Source organism: Heterodontus francisci, chromosome 7, assembly GCF_036365525.1.
Source record: "Heterodontus francisci isolate sHetFra1 chromosome 7, sHetFra1.hap1, whole genome shotgun sequence".
NCBI lineage: Eukaryota > Metazoa > Chordata > Chondrichthyes > Heterodontiformes > Heterodontidae > Heterodontus > Heterodontus francisci.
In genome coordinates this window covers 23,268,564-23,284,410 of record NC_090377.1, presented here as the reverse complement: position 1 = coordinate 23,284,410, position 15,847 = coordinate 23,268,564, and the positions used below count along the sequence as shown (strand labels likewise).

Below are 15,847 nucleotides of genomic sequence, written 5' to 3'. Positions count from 1 at the left end.
TTCCTCCCCCCCCCACACCCCCCTTCCTCCCCCCCCCTTCCTCCCCCCCCCCTTCCTCCCCCCCCCCCTTCCTCCCCCCCCCCACACCTACTCCCCCTCACACACCCCTTCCTCCCCCCCCCACACCGACTCCCCCACACACACGCCTTCCTCCCCCCCCCACACACCCTTCCTCCCCCCCCCACACCTACTCCCCCTCACACCCCCTTCCTCCCCCCCCCACACACCCTTCCTCCCCCCCCCACACACCCTTCCTCCCCCCCCCACACCTACTCCCCCTCACACCCCCTTCCTCCCCCCCCCACACACCCTTCCTCCCCCCCCCACACCTACTCCCCCTCACACCCCCTTCCTCCCCCCCCCACACCTACTCCCCCTCACACCCCCCTTCCTCCACCCCCCACACACCCCCCTTCCTCCACCCCCCACACCTACTCCCCCTCACACCCCCCTTCCTCCACCCCCCACACCTACTCCCCCCCACACCCCCCTTCCTCCCCCCCCCCACACCCCCCTTCCTCCCCCCCCACACCCCCCTTCCTCTCCCCCCCACACCCCCCTTCCTCCCCCCCCCCCACACCCCCCTTACTCCCCCCCCCCACACCCCCCTTACTCACCCCCCTCTCCCCCCCACACCCCCCTTACTCCTACCCCCCACACCCCCCTTACTCCCCCCCCTCTCCCCCCCACACCGCCCTTACTCCTACCCCCACACCCCCCTTCCTCCCCCCCCTCTCCCCCCCACACCCCCTTTCCCCCCCACACCCCCCTCTCCCCCCCACAGCGCCCTTACTCCTACCCCCACACCCCCCTTCCTCCCCCCCCTACACCTACTCCCCCTCCTCCCCCCCCCACACCTACTCCCCCCCCCACACCTACTCCCCCTCCTCCCCCCCCCACACCTACTCCCCCTCCTCCCCCTCCCACACCTACTCCCCCCCCCACACCTCCTCCCCCTCCTCCCCCCCCCCACACCTACTCCCCCTCCTCCCCCCCCCACACCTACTCCCCCTCCTCCCCCCCCCCACACCTACTCCCCCCCCCACACCTCCTCCCCCTCCCCCCCCCCCACACCTCCTCCCCCTCCCCCCCCCCACACCTACTCCCCCTCCTCCCCCCCCCACACCTACTCCCCCTCCTCCCCCCCCCACACCTACTCCCCCTCCTCCCCCCCCCACACCTACTCCCCCTCCTCCCCCTCCTCCCCCCCCCCACACCTCCTCCCCCCCCCACACCTCCTCCCCCCCCCCACACCTCCTCCCCCCCCCCACACCTCCTCCCCCCCCACACCTCCTCCCCCCCCCACACCTCCTCCCCCCCCCACACCTCCTCCCCCCCCCACACCTACTCCCCCTCCTCCTCCCCCTCCTCCCCCCCCCACACCTACTCCCCCTCCTCCTCCCCCTCCTCCCCCATCCACACCGACTCCCCCTCCTCACCTACTCCCCCTCCTCCCCCCCCCCCACACCTACTCCCCCTCACACCCCCTTCCTCCCCCCCCACCCCCCTTCCTCCCCCCACCCACACCCCCCTTCCTCCCCCCCCACACCCCCCTTCCTCCCCCCCCACACCCCCCTTCCTCCCCCCCCACCCCCCTTCCTCCCCCCCCCCACACCTACTCCCCCTTCCTCCCCCCCCACACCTACTCCCCCTCACACCCCCCTTCCTCCCCCCCCACACCTACTCCCCCTCACACCCCCCTTCCTCCCCCCCCACACCTACTCCCCCTCACACCCCCCTTCCTCCCCCCCCACACCTACTCCCCCTCACACCCCCCTTCCTCCCCCCCCCACACCTACTCCCCCTCACTGCCCCTATCTCGTGATGGTTCAATGCTGCTCTCAGGGAAAACATGAATGATGTGAGGGTGCTGGAAAAAGAAGCACATTTCTTTTGGACTAAAAACATAAAGCAGGCCATTTAGCCCAGCTGTTCCCTGCTAGTGGGTATGCTACTCGTGCGCCATCCCATCTGCTCCCATCAGCTACTAATATCAGCATCACCTTCCATTTCTTTCGCTCTTATCTACCTTTGCTTTAAAGCAACACTGAGGATGGAGAACGGTGTGGCTGCACTCCCACCTCACCAGTTGTGTACTCAGCAAGAGCATTCACTTTTGTGCTACCACTGGACACAGCATGCTTGTTTCTTTTAGTGCTCAGTCTCTTCTTTCTGAATGTTCCCCAAGTGCTTGACCGCTTTGGACGGCCTCTCTGCTTGACAGGCAGCAGCTGGCAATTGCGGAGTCTCACAAGGCTCTGCATGGTTGTTTCAAGAGCGGATGGGGAAACATGTGGCTGTGTGTCCACGTGCACGGCTCTAATGGGTGCAGGAACAGAGCAACTTACAACAGGGACTGGAACACATGTACTGCCTGCACACAGCCCCAGACCATGGAAAGGGTTTTAGTGCAGTGCAGTGGACTGGAGCACATGCAGTGCCCCAGACAATGGAAATATTTTCAGAGCAACTTACCTTGGAGCAATCTCCTCTTTCTAATAAAAATGAAGCAGACTGAAATCTCAAACGACTAAATAATTGCGATAAAATGCCCGACGAAACCTCTCCTCCTTCCACTTTCGGAAACTCGCGCCGAAGCTTTGACACATGCGTGAATACCCGTTGGCGTTGCATAAAGCGCATGCGCAGAGGCCGACCAGGCGCATTGCCCGAAGAAGCAGGCGTCACGTGATGACATCATCGGCGCATGCGCTAACCAGTCCTGGCAAGCCGGAACGCAGCGAATGCGCAGAGAGCAGGAGACTGTCTGCGCATGTGCGCACCGCGGCGCAGCCTGATGACGTCAGTGGCGAACTGCGTTGTCAGGAATCACTTTGTATTTGATAACAGGCTAGATTGAGAATAGAGGTCATGTGGTAGCAAGCTAACCCTTTGTGTTAGAAAGAGACTGCTTCTCCAGAATGACTCCGAATCCACAAGACAATGAGGGTATAACAGTGAGAAGAAAACTTGTGGTCTCTCTCTCTAGCCATTCTGCAAGCATACGCCCTGCCTGTATCTGACCAGCCAAACACCACAGGTAGCATCTTTAATGTAAATTAAACAGCTGCTGACTTCAGAGGAAAAGTCAGAGATCGTCTGTCAAGACCATGTCATCTGTGCATAGAATCCAGGAAAAAAAAAATCAAACATGGCCTGCATCCTACAGGATTCATAGATGATTGACTTACTTTTGGACACTCAAACAAATTAACCTATCCTCCCTCCATGTAGTGTGTGTGTGTGTGTGTGTGTGTGTGTGTGTGTGTGTGTGTGTGTGTGTGTGTGTGTGTGTGTGTGTGAATCTCTTGGGTGCACGCGTGAGTGTGAGTTGGGGCTTTTTAAAAAATTTATCGGGTGTTATGACAAGGTAAGAAAGGGGTCTAGGCGTTCCCTCTCAGTCTTAACAGGGTTTAATTTTAAACACCATTTTTTTTTTAGCTCAGCCTTGGTGAATCCTAGTTTCCAATTGTAAGGTAAAGAAACTAGCCAAACAGTTTTTGTTAGATTTAAAGAAGGGTGAACTTTATTAAACATAAGCTCTAATTGGGTTAATGCCTACGGATACGTGACATGCCCACTCTAGCATGCATACGTGATACACACATGCAAATAGAGACAGAAAAGAGCAGAAGAAATAAAGTGGATGAGTGTGAGGCAATATCTGAAGACGGTTTTTGTTTACTGTCTTCAAGCTCACTGTAGAGTCCTTGATTGTAGGTGGATCTTGCTTTTTGTTGGGGCCCAGTATTCTTCTTAAACCTTGGTCGATGTAAGAAATTTTTCTCTCTTGGGGTTTATGTGTCTTCAGTGGATCCAGAGACGTGTGAGAAAGAGATGGGAGCAGACAGGAGAGGGCTTCTCAGTCCAGGAGAAAACAGTCTCTCTCTCTTCAAAAAACTATCGGTACAATTCAAAAAACACCCTAAGTTGGCCAGCAGGTTAGTCACGTGACCAGCTGGTGTAACCACTTTTGTGTTTGTGGATTCTCTTGTCCAAGCAGACCCTGGAATGTCTCCTCTTACACACAATACCTGGTGATCAAAGTTCCTTTTAAGATAAGTGGACAAGGGAAGTAACCTCTCTTGTTGGTAAGCAAATGTTCTCCAGCCAAGTATCTGGCAGCCCCGTAACAGGCCTTCTCTTCTTCCCAGCAACAATTTGAAATTTAATGTCCATATGGTGAAATTTATGTGCCTCATTCTTAGCAGGTGGGGGCCTAGCATTACACAGGTATTAAGAACAATAAACACTATTTTTCTTTTCTTTTAAAACTTACAGGAAAACCTGTCTGCATGTGTTTTACAGTCACAATACAAACAATTAGACATTCACTAAATTGACAAGCAAATTCATTTTAAACACCTGCTGCAGACAACTGAGAGGCAGAACCTATTCTACCACTTCTCAAATGGACATAACTAGTAAAACCAGATGAAAATAATTGCAATCTATTTGTTATAAAATTTTTGTGAAAACATGTTGACTCTACTGAGGTGCTAAAGTGTCCAAATATTTGCAAGAAAATAATAATCAGAATCAAAGGCAATCATTGACAAATGACGTCCAAGGAGCAGCTTTGACCAAATGTTTGATTATACTGTAAATGGGCTGTAAATGAGGATTGCACTGGTCAAGTTAAAAATAAATGACTTGCATCATGTTCTAACACACAACATATGTAGGGCTATTACCATAATTTAATCATTAAAATGATTTATGATGCTGTCACTGTCATTAGTTTCTGTTTTATTTTCACAGTTTTTAAGATGTGCAATTAAAATCTACAGAACACTCATCTGCTTGCATATTAAGAGCTCGGCAGCAGATCATGTGTTTGAAATATGTTTCAATGCAATTAGTAGTGAAATAATAGATACTATGGGCTGAATTTTATGAGCATGCCACAAATCGTGGTGGCGCACTCTGATCTCGCCAGTCGGCCTGCAGAGTGGCCATCGGTGAGCATGCGCGATATTTTGTGCCATGGATCATTTAAAAGGAGGGGGCAGATCAGTTGCCAATGACGTCAAGGGGGCGACTACTCCATTCCAGGCAATGACTTCTGGTGCCATTTTTAAAGGGCTTCAGGCCCTTCACTTCATTTGCATGTTTAAAGGTGCGTTTTGGTTGAAAGTGCAGACAATTTTAATTTATCTTTGATTCCTCGGTCCCACCACCCCTCCCCCCCCCCCCAAAAAAAAACATTTTCGAAAATGCCAACCTTCAATCCACCACCTTCAGAACATTTGACCCTCACCACTTCCTACCATCCCCACAACCAATCAGAACAGTTTTCCCTGCCATCCTGCCAGGATTTAAAATACAACTGCAGGATCCAAATTCCTTCAACTATACAACCAGCCAAGACCAAGGCTTTTTCAAACCATCAAGTTAGAATCATAGAATGGTACAGCACAGGAGGCCATTCAGCCCATCAATTTTGCATTGGCTCTTTCAAAGAACAATACAGTGAGTTCTGCTCCCCTGCTCTTTCCCCATTACCCTGCAAATTTTCTCCTTTCAAGTATTTATCCAATTGATCCAAGGCTTGATGATATTAACAGCTCCCTTTCCTTGGGATCTAATCCCCTTCCCTTTAAATCTGATGTCATCACCCATGCTTAAAAGAAGTTAGCCTTGACCTCTTCATTATCTTGAACCATCACCCCACCTCTAATCTCTTTTTCTTGCCGAAGGCTCTTCATCATCACCTAAATTGCACTCTCGCCTCTCCTGTCCCTGTTCAAATCCTTAGAGTTTGATTTCTGATCTTCACAGCACATCAAGACCACCTTCAGAAAAAGACACCAATGACACTGTTTGTAACCTATTCCTTCTTATTCTCCTTGACCTCACTGTGGCATTCAACAGGATAGTTCGTCTTACTTATCTGCCCCGTTTTAATTGTGCATCTCCATTGCTTGAACTGCTATTTTCATTCCTACCTGATCTTATGCAGCCAGCACACCTGTAATGGCTTTTCCCTCCATGCCTGTATGTCAACTCAGGAGTTCCCAAAGTGTCACCCTTAACCCCCTCTTATTTGTCCACATGCTGTCCCTATGTCGGCATGAATTCATTTTCTCTCTGTATACAGATGACACTACTTCTCTGTCACCAACCTGAACTCTACAAATAAAGACAGTGCTGCTAGATTATGTATCTGACATCAAAAGGCGTTAAGTTCAAAATCCCCATTCTAATTTTAAAAACCCTTCCATGATTCACTCCAAACTACCTCTTTCAGTTCTACGTGCCAGGCTCCACTTTTCCAAGTATAGCCTCTTTGGCATCTCCGCTCCACTTCCATATCTTCATGTGAAAGCCTTCAGCTCTCTAGAACATTCATCCTAAGCACCTCCACATTGCTACATCTTTCCCCATCTTCAAAAGCCTCCTCAAGATTCATCTCTTTGACCATGCTTTGTCATTGAAACTAAATAGTTCCCTACTACTGCTCAGCATCAAGTATTGCCTTTGTGAAGCACCTTAGGACTTTTTATTTAGATTTAAGGGGACTTTATAAATGCAAGTTGCTGGTGAATTTTGCTGGGAAGATTAAGCAGTGCTGTATAATCCTTCTAGTCTTTAAGTTCAAATGATTTCACAGGCACTGTGCATCATTCAGAATGTCCTGCAATTGAACCAGTTAAGTTATTCTAATCTAGTTAAAAAAGTGTGCATATTCCTCATTTCATCTTTAATGTGGCTTCCAATATGGCTGATCAAAAGTAGGCAAGACTGCATTTATTGTCCACTCCAATAGCCCTGGGAAAAATGTTGGTGAATTTTCCGTAATGCTTCTACAATTGAATGGTTTTTGGTGCACTTCAAATACCATTAAGAGCCAACCTCAATGTGTGGTTGGAGTCTCATGGACCACATTAGGTAAGAGTGGGATTAGTTTTCTGAATGGATTATTTTTGTTGTAAATAATTACATTAATTATAGTTTTAAGTTTATTAGTCATTCCAAAAACTGAGTATGATAGTTTAATACTAGACCACATATATTCCAATAAGCAGATTACTGTTGGTAAGGGGTAATTGTTAACCTTCAGGTTATACAACTGTGCTAGGGCAGATTACTTTAAAAATTAACTTTCTGAATTATAGAAGGCAAGGTCCACTAATAGGAACTGGTTGAGAAAATAATTCTATAAAAGCTAAAATTCTAACACCTATGATGCATTTAATTTTGCTTCTGTAGACATATTAACTAACTTTTAGATGCATGGTGTACCTGAAATGTGCAAGATAACAAATAATAGCCCTTACAACGTGTTCCAGCTGTTAAGGCGTTTACCACATTTTCCGGACATGTTCAAAATAAACTTCATTATCTATAAACTTATAGTTAATTTTTAATGGCTTGTGACAACTTAAATCCAGATCTCCTGTATAAAAGCAAACAGAGAACCCTATATTTGATTTCCTGTTTAACCTTCTCACAGCAAGACTCTCAGTAAGTCTGAAGACATTTGCTGTAAATTTATAAATTAAGTTTTAAGATTAACTTATGTGCTTTATCCTCTTACAGGTTTTCAATCATGAATTTCCACAAACAGTTACTGGCTTTTGCAGTAATTCTGCTGTCTGCCCAAAGTTTTACTTTGGCAGCTGAAGGTATACTGACCTACAAGCAAATGGAACTTAAAGTAGCTAATGCTGACATGATAACTGAACACCAAATGGACAAGATCATAAATTTGAGAGATCTACTTCTGAAAAGAGGTAAGCTGTTTCAATAATATTCTTCTCAAAACTTGGTGTGAATATAATTGAGTTTTCCCTATATACTTTGATTTTTAAAAAGTGCTCAGTAAGGGGTGGCATTACATTTTTGTCACTCAATGTTGCCATCAAACATTCCTGTGTCTGCTATGGGGCATCTGGCTATGGAGTACAGCTTTCCATTTTTTTTTAAAATCAGGTCATGAGAGCACGTGCTGTTCCATCTGTACACATTTTCCACTTTGAACACTCCTTTGGAATTTTAAAGAAAAATTGCGATTTTAGAGGCTTTTGTTAACTGTCACAAAATATCTTTACAAATTTGTATTGGTTTTCAAGGAGATATCACTGTTGAGAACAAACAATGGTTTTGTTTTATTTTTAGTTTTCACGTGTCATTTTGTGATTTGAATATTGCTATGGTTCCAATTTAAAATGAAAATAAGACTTAACATTTTTTCATTTTAACTACTTACCCAATGTATGGTATGACTGGACGAAGAGTCGTTAGGAGGATATAATCACAACCCACTGGTAGCACTGACAAATAACTCAATTACGATTTGGTCAATAAATTGGTGAGAGATACAAATCATGTCACAAGACATTATGCAAACTTGAATTTTAGTTTGTCTTATCACGCAAAAATCAGTTTTGAAATTACTTTTCCTTCTTTAAAACAATTCCCAAATTGAAATATTAAAAAAGGTCTGTATAGTATCCCTGTACCCATGTAGGTTTTGAGGTTATTAAATTTTGAAGTTCATTAAGGATATCTTGCAATAGATTGGATCAGTGGAGTAGAAGTTCCAATTGTCCATTTCTGCATGAAGTTGTCAATCAACTAGTACAGAGCAAAATGTTGCTTTGCATTGCAACCCTGTTAACAGATATAAAATTACAAATTATAGAAAGGCATATTTTCAATCCTTGGCTGTTGAAAGTGTAGAAAATTAAGTGCATAGTGTACACAATTTTCTTATATTCACTCATGTGAGCATAGTATTGCACCAAGGTTAGACTTGTAAATTTTTTTTTACCATACATGTGGTGTTATAATTATAAGTCTCTGTCTCACATTAAAAGGAAAGCCTTAAGAAAAAAGAAAGCCCCTTTGTGTAGAAGCTGAGATTACAGGCGACTGGCAACCTACTAAAAGAAACTTCTCCAGTAGTTAGTGACTAACTGAACTGAGAACGTACCTTAGACTGTAACAATTTTCACATCCTCAGGTTGTCCCAAAGCATTTCACAGATAATTGAAGTGTAGTCACCTGGTTTTGGAAGAAAAATGCAACAGTTCATTTGTACACAGTAAGGCCCCGCATACAGTTAAATCAGATAAAAGACTAATGTTGTTAGTTGAGTGATAACAGTGAATAGCGGCAAGGGATTTTTACATGCATTTTTAGCCGAGGCCTATCTTTCTGTTCAAGCTTCATCAAAAAGACAAGCAGCACTCAAAGCAGTATTAAATTCATCTGTCAACCTAGCTTATCGTTTGGAGCTTAGACTCACATCTTTGAACTAAGAGGGGAGTGACATCAACTGAGCCTTACTGATCAGATCAAGCTGACTTCAGGTGGCATCTATGTAAAGCAATTAGACCTTATGGCCTTAAAAGGATGTCAGTTTATGTAGAGTTCTATATTTGTAGCAGAATAATTATTGTGTAGTATCAGTGGTATGATGTCCTTATGAAAATAATATATTACCTAATTTATGCTGAGCAACACCACAGCAAATCTTCTAGTAATAAAATAAAAGGAAACCAAATCTTCCAATTTAAACACAGTATATGGAAAATAAACGTTCTACAAGTAGCATTATATAGCATGCTTGGTAGAAATAGATTTCTAAAAATTACATAATTTTACATTGGGTTGCATGTTCATTCATAATGTAGTGCCAACTTCTTAAAAGTTATTGAATTTATGCAAGGCACAAGGTAAATCATGCATACAAAAATGTACATTAAAATATACAACAAAAAGAAATGAAATGCTTGCTATTACAGCATATTCGAAAGATTGCGCAGAACTCTTTGCACAAGGTTCTAAGGACAGTGGCCTTTACGTGATTCAGCCAAAAGGGTCACGCATAATTGTGGTCAACTGCAAGATGAACTACGACTGCGATGGGTGGACCGTGCTTCATCGGAACACCAGAGGGAGTGAAATGATATGGAACGAGACGTGGACCACATACAAGTATGGGTTTGGCAACGCTGAGGGTGATCACTATTTTGGCAATGAATACATGTACTTCATAACCAACCAGAAGTGGTATAAAGCAAGAATAATTCTAGAGGAGGAGAAACATGGTGAGATTAGAAAGAGCTACGCAGAGTATGATATCTTCCGGTTAGGTAATGAGGGCACAAACTATACGCTGCGTCTTGGTACATACAAGGGTGGCGCTGGTGATGCTTTGGCAAGTAATGACAATATGGTTGATAATATGCCATTTAGTACAAGAGATAGTGGACATGGTGACTGTGCATCGAAGTATGGTGGTGGGTGGTGGTTTAATTCTTGCTCTACTGAAAACCCTTTTGCCATGTTGACCCAAACAGAGAACATTCACTGGAAACCTTACTGCACGAACTGTAAGCATGCCACTCTCATGGTCAAACCTGTCAATATGTTTTGCCGCAGTGAAAATATGAAACTGTACATGCCATATTAGTCTTACTTCAAAATGCAAATGCTGTTTTGTGAAACCAGTTATTGGAACAATACAGTCCTGCTTCTCGATGTAGGGGCTCTTGGTGTAGAATAGAAATAAAATTGATGAAAGCACCATGTACTTCTTGGTTACTGATGATAATTCTTGCATTGTTTGCTAAAATAACGTGCCTGCGTTTGCTTTCATAAAAACACAGCATAATGGGGCCAATTGTAATTTTCGCCATTAGCAGAAAACTAATGGTACGCAGACCGGAATTATACTACTGACTGCACAATGCAGCAGTCTGTTACATGGTAGTTCAAAAGAAGCTGTGGGCACAATCAACTGTTATAAACACAAACCCTTGCTCCCAGGTACACGAGCACACACATTAAAAGTGAAGGTTACATTTATGAAATGCCCAGAAGCTTCGCTTCAGATACGGGTTGTGGTACTCACTCCAACAAGTTCACAACTCCTTGGAGGAGGTTTCAGAACTCTGGTATTTAGGACATTGAACAGAGAGATCAGGACTTAACTTCCAGCTGTTGATGTGCATCCGATCTGCTTTACACCAACATGAAAGATTACACTACGGCCTCAAATTGTGACATTTTATGCTGAAGCCTACAAGAGGACAAAATAGATATGTTCTGCTTATACTGCGAAGCAGCTGGCTCTCGCTTCTTTAATCAGTTTTCATGTCAACACCTACACTTGCTAAAAAAAAAGTGTTTGAAATGCTTGAATAAACATTATGGAGTGAAGCACCAACTATCACAGAATCACACAGTGCAGAAGAGGCCCTTCGGCCTGTCGAGTCTGCACCGATGCATTAAAACACCTGACCTGTCTACCTAATCCCATTTGCCAGCACTTGGACCATAGCCTTGAATGTTATGACGTGCCAAGTGCTCATCCAGGTACTTTTTAAAGGATGTGAGGCAACCTGCATCGACCACCCTCCCAGGCAGGGCATTCCAGACCATCACCACCCTCTGGGTAAAAAGGTTCTTCCTCAAGTCCCCCATAAACCTCCCGCCCCTCACCTTAAACTTGTGACCCCTCGTAACTGACCCTTCAACTCAGGGGAACAGCCACTCCCTATCCACCCTGTCCATGCCCCTCATAATCTTGTATTTATTTTATTTTTTATTTAGAGATACAGCACTGAAACAGGCCCTTCGGCCCACTGAGTCTGTGCCGACCGACAACCACCCATTTATACTAACCCTACAGTAATCCCATATTCCCTACTACCTACCTACACTAGGGGCAATTTACAATGGCCAATTTACCTATCACCTGCAAGTCTTTGGCTGTGGGACGAAACCGGAGCACCCAGCGAAAACCCACGTGGTCACAGGGAGAACTTGCAAACTCCACACAGGCAGTACCCAGAATCGAACCTGGGTCCCTGGAGCTGTGAGGCTGCGGTGCTAACCACTGTGCCACTCATCTTGTACACCTCAATCAGGTCACCCCTCAGTCTTCTCTACTCCAGCGAAAACAACCCAAGCCTATCCAATCTCTCTTCGTAGCTTAAATGTTCCATCCCAGGCAACATCCTGGTGAATCGCCTCTGCACCCCCTCCAATACAATCACATCCTTCGTATAATGTGGCGACCAGAACTGCACACAGTACTCTAGCTGTGGCCTTACCAAAGTTCTATACAACTCCAACATGACCTCCCTGCTTTTGTAATCTATGCCTTGATTGATAAAGGCAAGTGTCCCGTATGCCTTTTTCACCACCCTATTAACCTGCCCTTCTGCCTTCAGAGATCTATGGACAAACACGCCAAGGTCCCTTTGTTCCTTGGAACTTCCCAGTGTCAGGCCATTCATTGAATACTTCCGTGTCACATTACTCCTTCCAAAGTGCATCACCTCACACTTTTCAGCGTTAAATTCCATCTGCCACTTTTCTGCCCATTTAACCATCCCGTCTATATCTTCCTGTAACCTAAGACACTCCACCTCACTGTTAACCACTCGGCCAATCTTTGTGTCATCCGCGAACTTACTGATCCTACCCCCCACATAGTCATCTATGTCGTTTATATAAATGACAAACAATAGGGGACCCAGCACAGATCCCTGTGGTACGCCACTGGACACTGGCTTCCAGTCGTGAAAACAGCCGTCTGTCATCACTAAAATAAAAGCAAAATACTGCGGATGCTGGAAATCTGAAATAAAAACAAGAAATGCTGGAACCACTCAGCAGGTCTGGCAGCATCTGTGGAAAGAGAAGCAGAGTTAACGTTTCGGATCAGTGACCCTTCTTCGGAACTGACAAATATTAAAAATGTTACTACACACCTCACTTGCTTATAACCTGTGACATTTTTAATATTTGTCAGTTCCGAAGAAGGGTCACTGATCCGAAATGTTAACTCTGCTTCTCTTTCCACAGATGCTGCCAGACCTGCTGAATGGTTCCAGCATTTCTTGTTTTTACGTCTGTCGTGTTTAGTTTAGTTTAGAGATACTGAAACAGGCCCTTCGGGCCACCGAGTCTATGCCGACCCTTAACCACCCACTTATACTAATCCTACACTAATCCCATAATCCTACCACATCCCCACCTACCCATACTAGGGGCAATTTATAATGGCCAATTTACCTACCAACCTGCAAGTCTTTGGCATGTGGGAGGAAACCGGAGCACCCGGAGAAAACCCACACAGACACAGGGAGAACTTGCAAACTCCACACAGGCAGTACCCAGAATTGAACCCGGGTCGCTGGAGCTGTGAGGCTGCAGTGCTAACCACTGCACCACTGTGCCGTCATCACTCTCTGTCTCCTACAGCTAAGCCAATTTTGAATCCACCTTATCAAGTTACCTTGTATCCCATGTGCATTTGCTTTCTTGATAAGTCTCCCATGTTTGACCTTGTCAAAGGCTTTGCTGAAATCCATGTAAACTACATCACCTGCACTACCCTCATCTACACACCTGGTCACATGCTCAAAAAATTCAATCAAATTTGTTAGGCATGACCTCCCTCTGACAAAGCCATGCTGACTATTCCTGATCAAATTTTGCCTCTCCAAGTGGAGATAGATTCTCTCCTTCAGACTTTTCTCCAATAGTTTCCCTACCACTGACGTGAGACTCACTGGTCTGTAGTTCCCTGGCTTATCTCTACAACCTTTCTTAAATAGTGGGACCACATTAGCTGTTCTCCAGTCCTCTGGCACCTCCCCCGTGGCCAGAGAGGAATTAAAAATTAGGGTCAGAGCCCCGACAATCTCCACCCTCGCCTCCCACAGCATCCTGGGACACAAATTGTCCGGACCTGGAGATCTGTCCACTTTTAAGCCTTCCAAAACCTCCAATACTTTATCACTCCCTTTGACAATTTGCTCAAGAACCTCACAGTCTCTCTCTCTCTAAGTTCCATATCTACAGCCTCATTCTCTTGAGTGAAGACAGATGTGAAGTATTTGTTCAACATCCTTCCAATGTCCTCTGGCTCCACCCACAAATGTCCCCCTTGGTCCCTAATGGGTCCTAGTCTTTCCCTGGTTTTCCTCTTCCCATTGATATCTTTGGCCTCCTTATCTCAAGAGACAATGGATACGCGCCTGGAGGTGGTCAGTGGTTTGTGAAGCAGCGCCTGGAGTGGCTATAAAGGCCAATTCTAGAGTGACAGGCTCTTCCACAGGTGCTGTAGAGAAATTTGTTTGTCGGGGCTGTTGCACAGTTGGCTCTCTCCTTGCGCCTCTGTCTTTTTTCCTGCCAACTACCAAGTCTCTTCGACTCGCCACATTTTAGACCCGTCTTTATGGTTGCCCGCCAGCTCTGGCGAAAGCTGGCAACTGACTCCCACGACTTGTGATCAATGTCACAGGACTTCATGTCGCGTTTGCAGACGTCTTTAAAGCGGAGACATGGACGGCTGGTGGGTCTGATACCAGTGGCGAGCTCGCTATACAATGTGTCTTTGGGGATCCTGCCATCTTCCATGCGGCTCACATGGCCAAACCATCTCAAGCGCCGCTGACTCAGTAGTGTGTACAAGCTGGGGATGTTGGCCGCCTCGAGGACTTCTGTGTTGGAGATACGGTCCTGCCACCTGATGCCAAGTATTCTCCGGAGGCAGCGAAGATGGAATGAATTGAGACGTCGCTCTTGGCTGACATACGTTGTCCAGGCCTCGCTGCCATAGAGCAAGGTACTGAGGACACAGGCCTGATACACTCGGACTTTTGTGTTCCGTGTCAGTGCGCCATTTTCCCACACTCTCTTGGCCAGTCTGGACATAGCAGTGGAAGCCTTTCCCACGCGCTTGTTGATTTCTGCATCTAGAGACAGGTTACTGGTGATAGTTGAGCCTAGGTAGGTGAACTCTTGAACCACATCCAGAGCGTGGTCACCAATATTGATGGATGGAGCATTTCTGACGTCCTGCCCCATGATGTTCGTTTTCTTGAGGCTGATGGTTAGGCCAAATTCATTGCAGGCAGCCGCAAATCTGTCGATGGGACTCTGCAGGCACTCTTCAGTGTGAGATGTTAAAGCAGCATCGTCAGCAAAGAGGAGTTCCCTGATGAGGACTTTCCGTACTTTGGACTTCGCTCTTAGACGGGCAAGGTTGAACAACCTGCCCCCTGATCTTGTGTGGAGGAAAATTCCTTCTTCAGAGGACTTGAACGCATGTGAAAGCAGCAGGGAGAAGAAAATCCCAAAAAGTGTGGGTGCGAGAACACAGCCCTGGTTTCACGCCACTCAGGATAGGAAAGGGGTCTGATGAAGAGCCACCATGTTGAATTGTGCCTTTCATATTGTCATGGAATGAGGTGATGATACTTAGTAGCTTTGGTGGCCATCCAATCTTTTCTTGTAGTCTGAAGAGACCACGTCTGCTGACGAGGTCAAAGGCTTTGGTGAGATCAATGAAAGCAATGTGGAGGGGCATCTGTTGTTCGCGGCATTTCTCCTGTATCTGACGAAGGGAGAACAGCATGTCAACGGTCGATCTCTCTGCACGAAAGCCACACTGTGCCTCAGGGTAGACGCGCTCGGCCAGCTTCTGGAGCCTGTTCAGAGCGACTCGAGCAAAGACTTTCCCCACTATGCTGAGCAGGGAGATTCCACGGTAGTTGTTGCAGTCACCGCGGTCACCTTTGTTTTTATAGAGGGTGATGATATTGGCATCGCTCATGTCCTGGGGTACTGCTCCCTCGTCCCAGCACAGGCATAGCAGTTCATGTAGTGCTGAGAGTATAGCAGGCTTGGCACTCTTGATTATTTCAGGGGTAATGCTGTCCTTCCCAGGGGCTTTTCCGCTGGCTAGAGAATCAATGGCACCACTGAGTTCCGATTTGGTTGGCTGTCTGTCCAGCCAGCTCATCCATGACTGGTAGAGGCTGGGCTGCATTGAGGGCAGTCTCAGTGACAACATTCTCCCTGGAGTACAGTTCTAGGT

The 15,847-nt window shown here is 46.3% G+C and overlaps 1 protein-coding gene across 1 annotated transcript; it reads left to right on the top strand.

Moving 5' to 3' along the window:
- The first annotated feature begins 7,354 nt into the window (after positions 1 to 7,354).
- On the top strand, positions 7,355 to 10,531 carry LOC137371886 (fibrinogen-like protein 1-like protein). Its single transcript, XM_068034872.1, has 3 exons — positions 7,355 to 7,467; positions 7,543 to 7,736; positions 9,753 to 10,531. Exons 1-3 carry the CDS (start codon positions 7,370 to 7,372, stop codon positions 10,421 to 10,423), a joined length of 963 nt encoding a protein of 320 aa, XP_067890973.1. The 5' UTR covers positions 7,355 to 7,369; the 3' UTR covers positions 10,424 to 10,531.
- Positions 10,532 to 15,847: the final 5,316 nt, after the last annotated feature.

What these genes read in the sequence shown, in the direction of transcription:
- LOC137371886 (XM_068034872.1), top strand. Translation starts at nt 7,370, where the DNA reads ATGGCTTGTGACAACTTAAATCCAGATCTCCTGTATAAAAGCAAACAG. An exon ending in TTCTCACAGCAAGACTCTCA is followed by an intron (nt 7,468 to 7,542) that starts GTAAGTCTGAAG and finishes ATCCTCTTACAG; the next exon opens with GTTTTCAATCATGAATTTCC. An exon ending in AGATCTACTTCTGAAAAGAG is followed by an intron (nt 7,737 to 9,752) that starts GTAAGCTGTTTC and finishes TTGCTATTACAG; the next exon opens with CATATTCGAAAGATTGCGCA.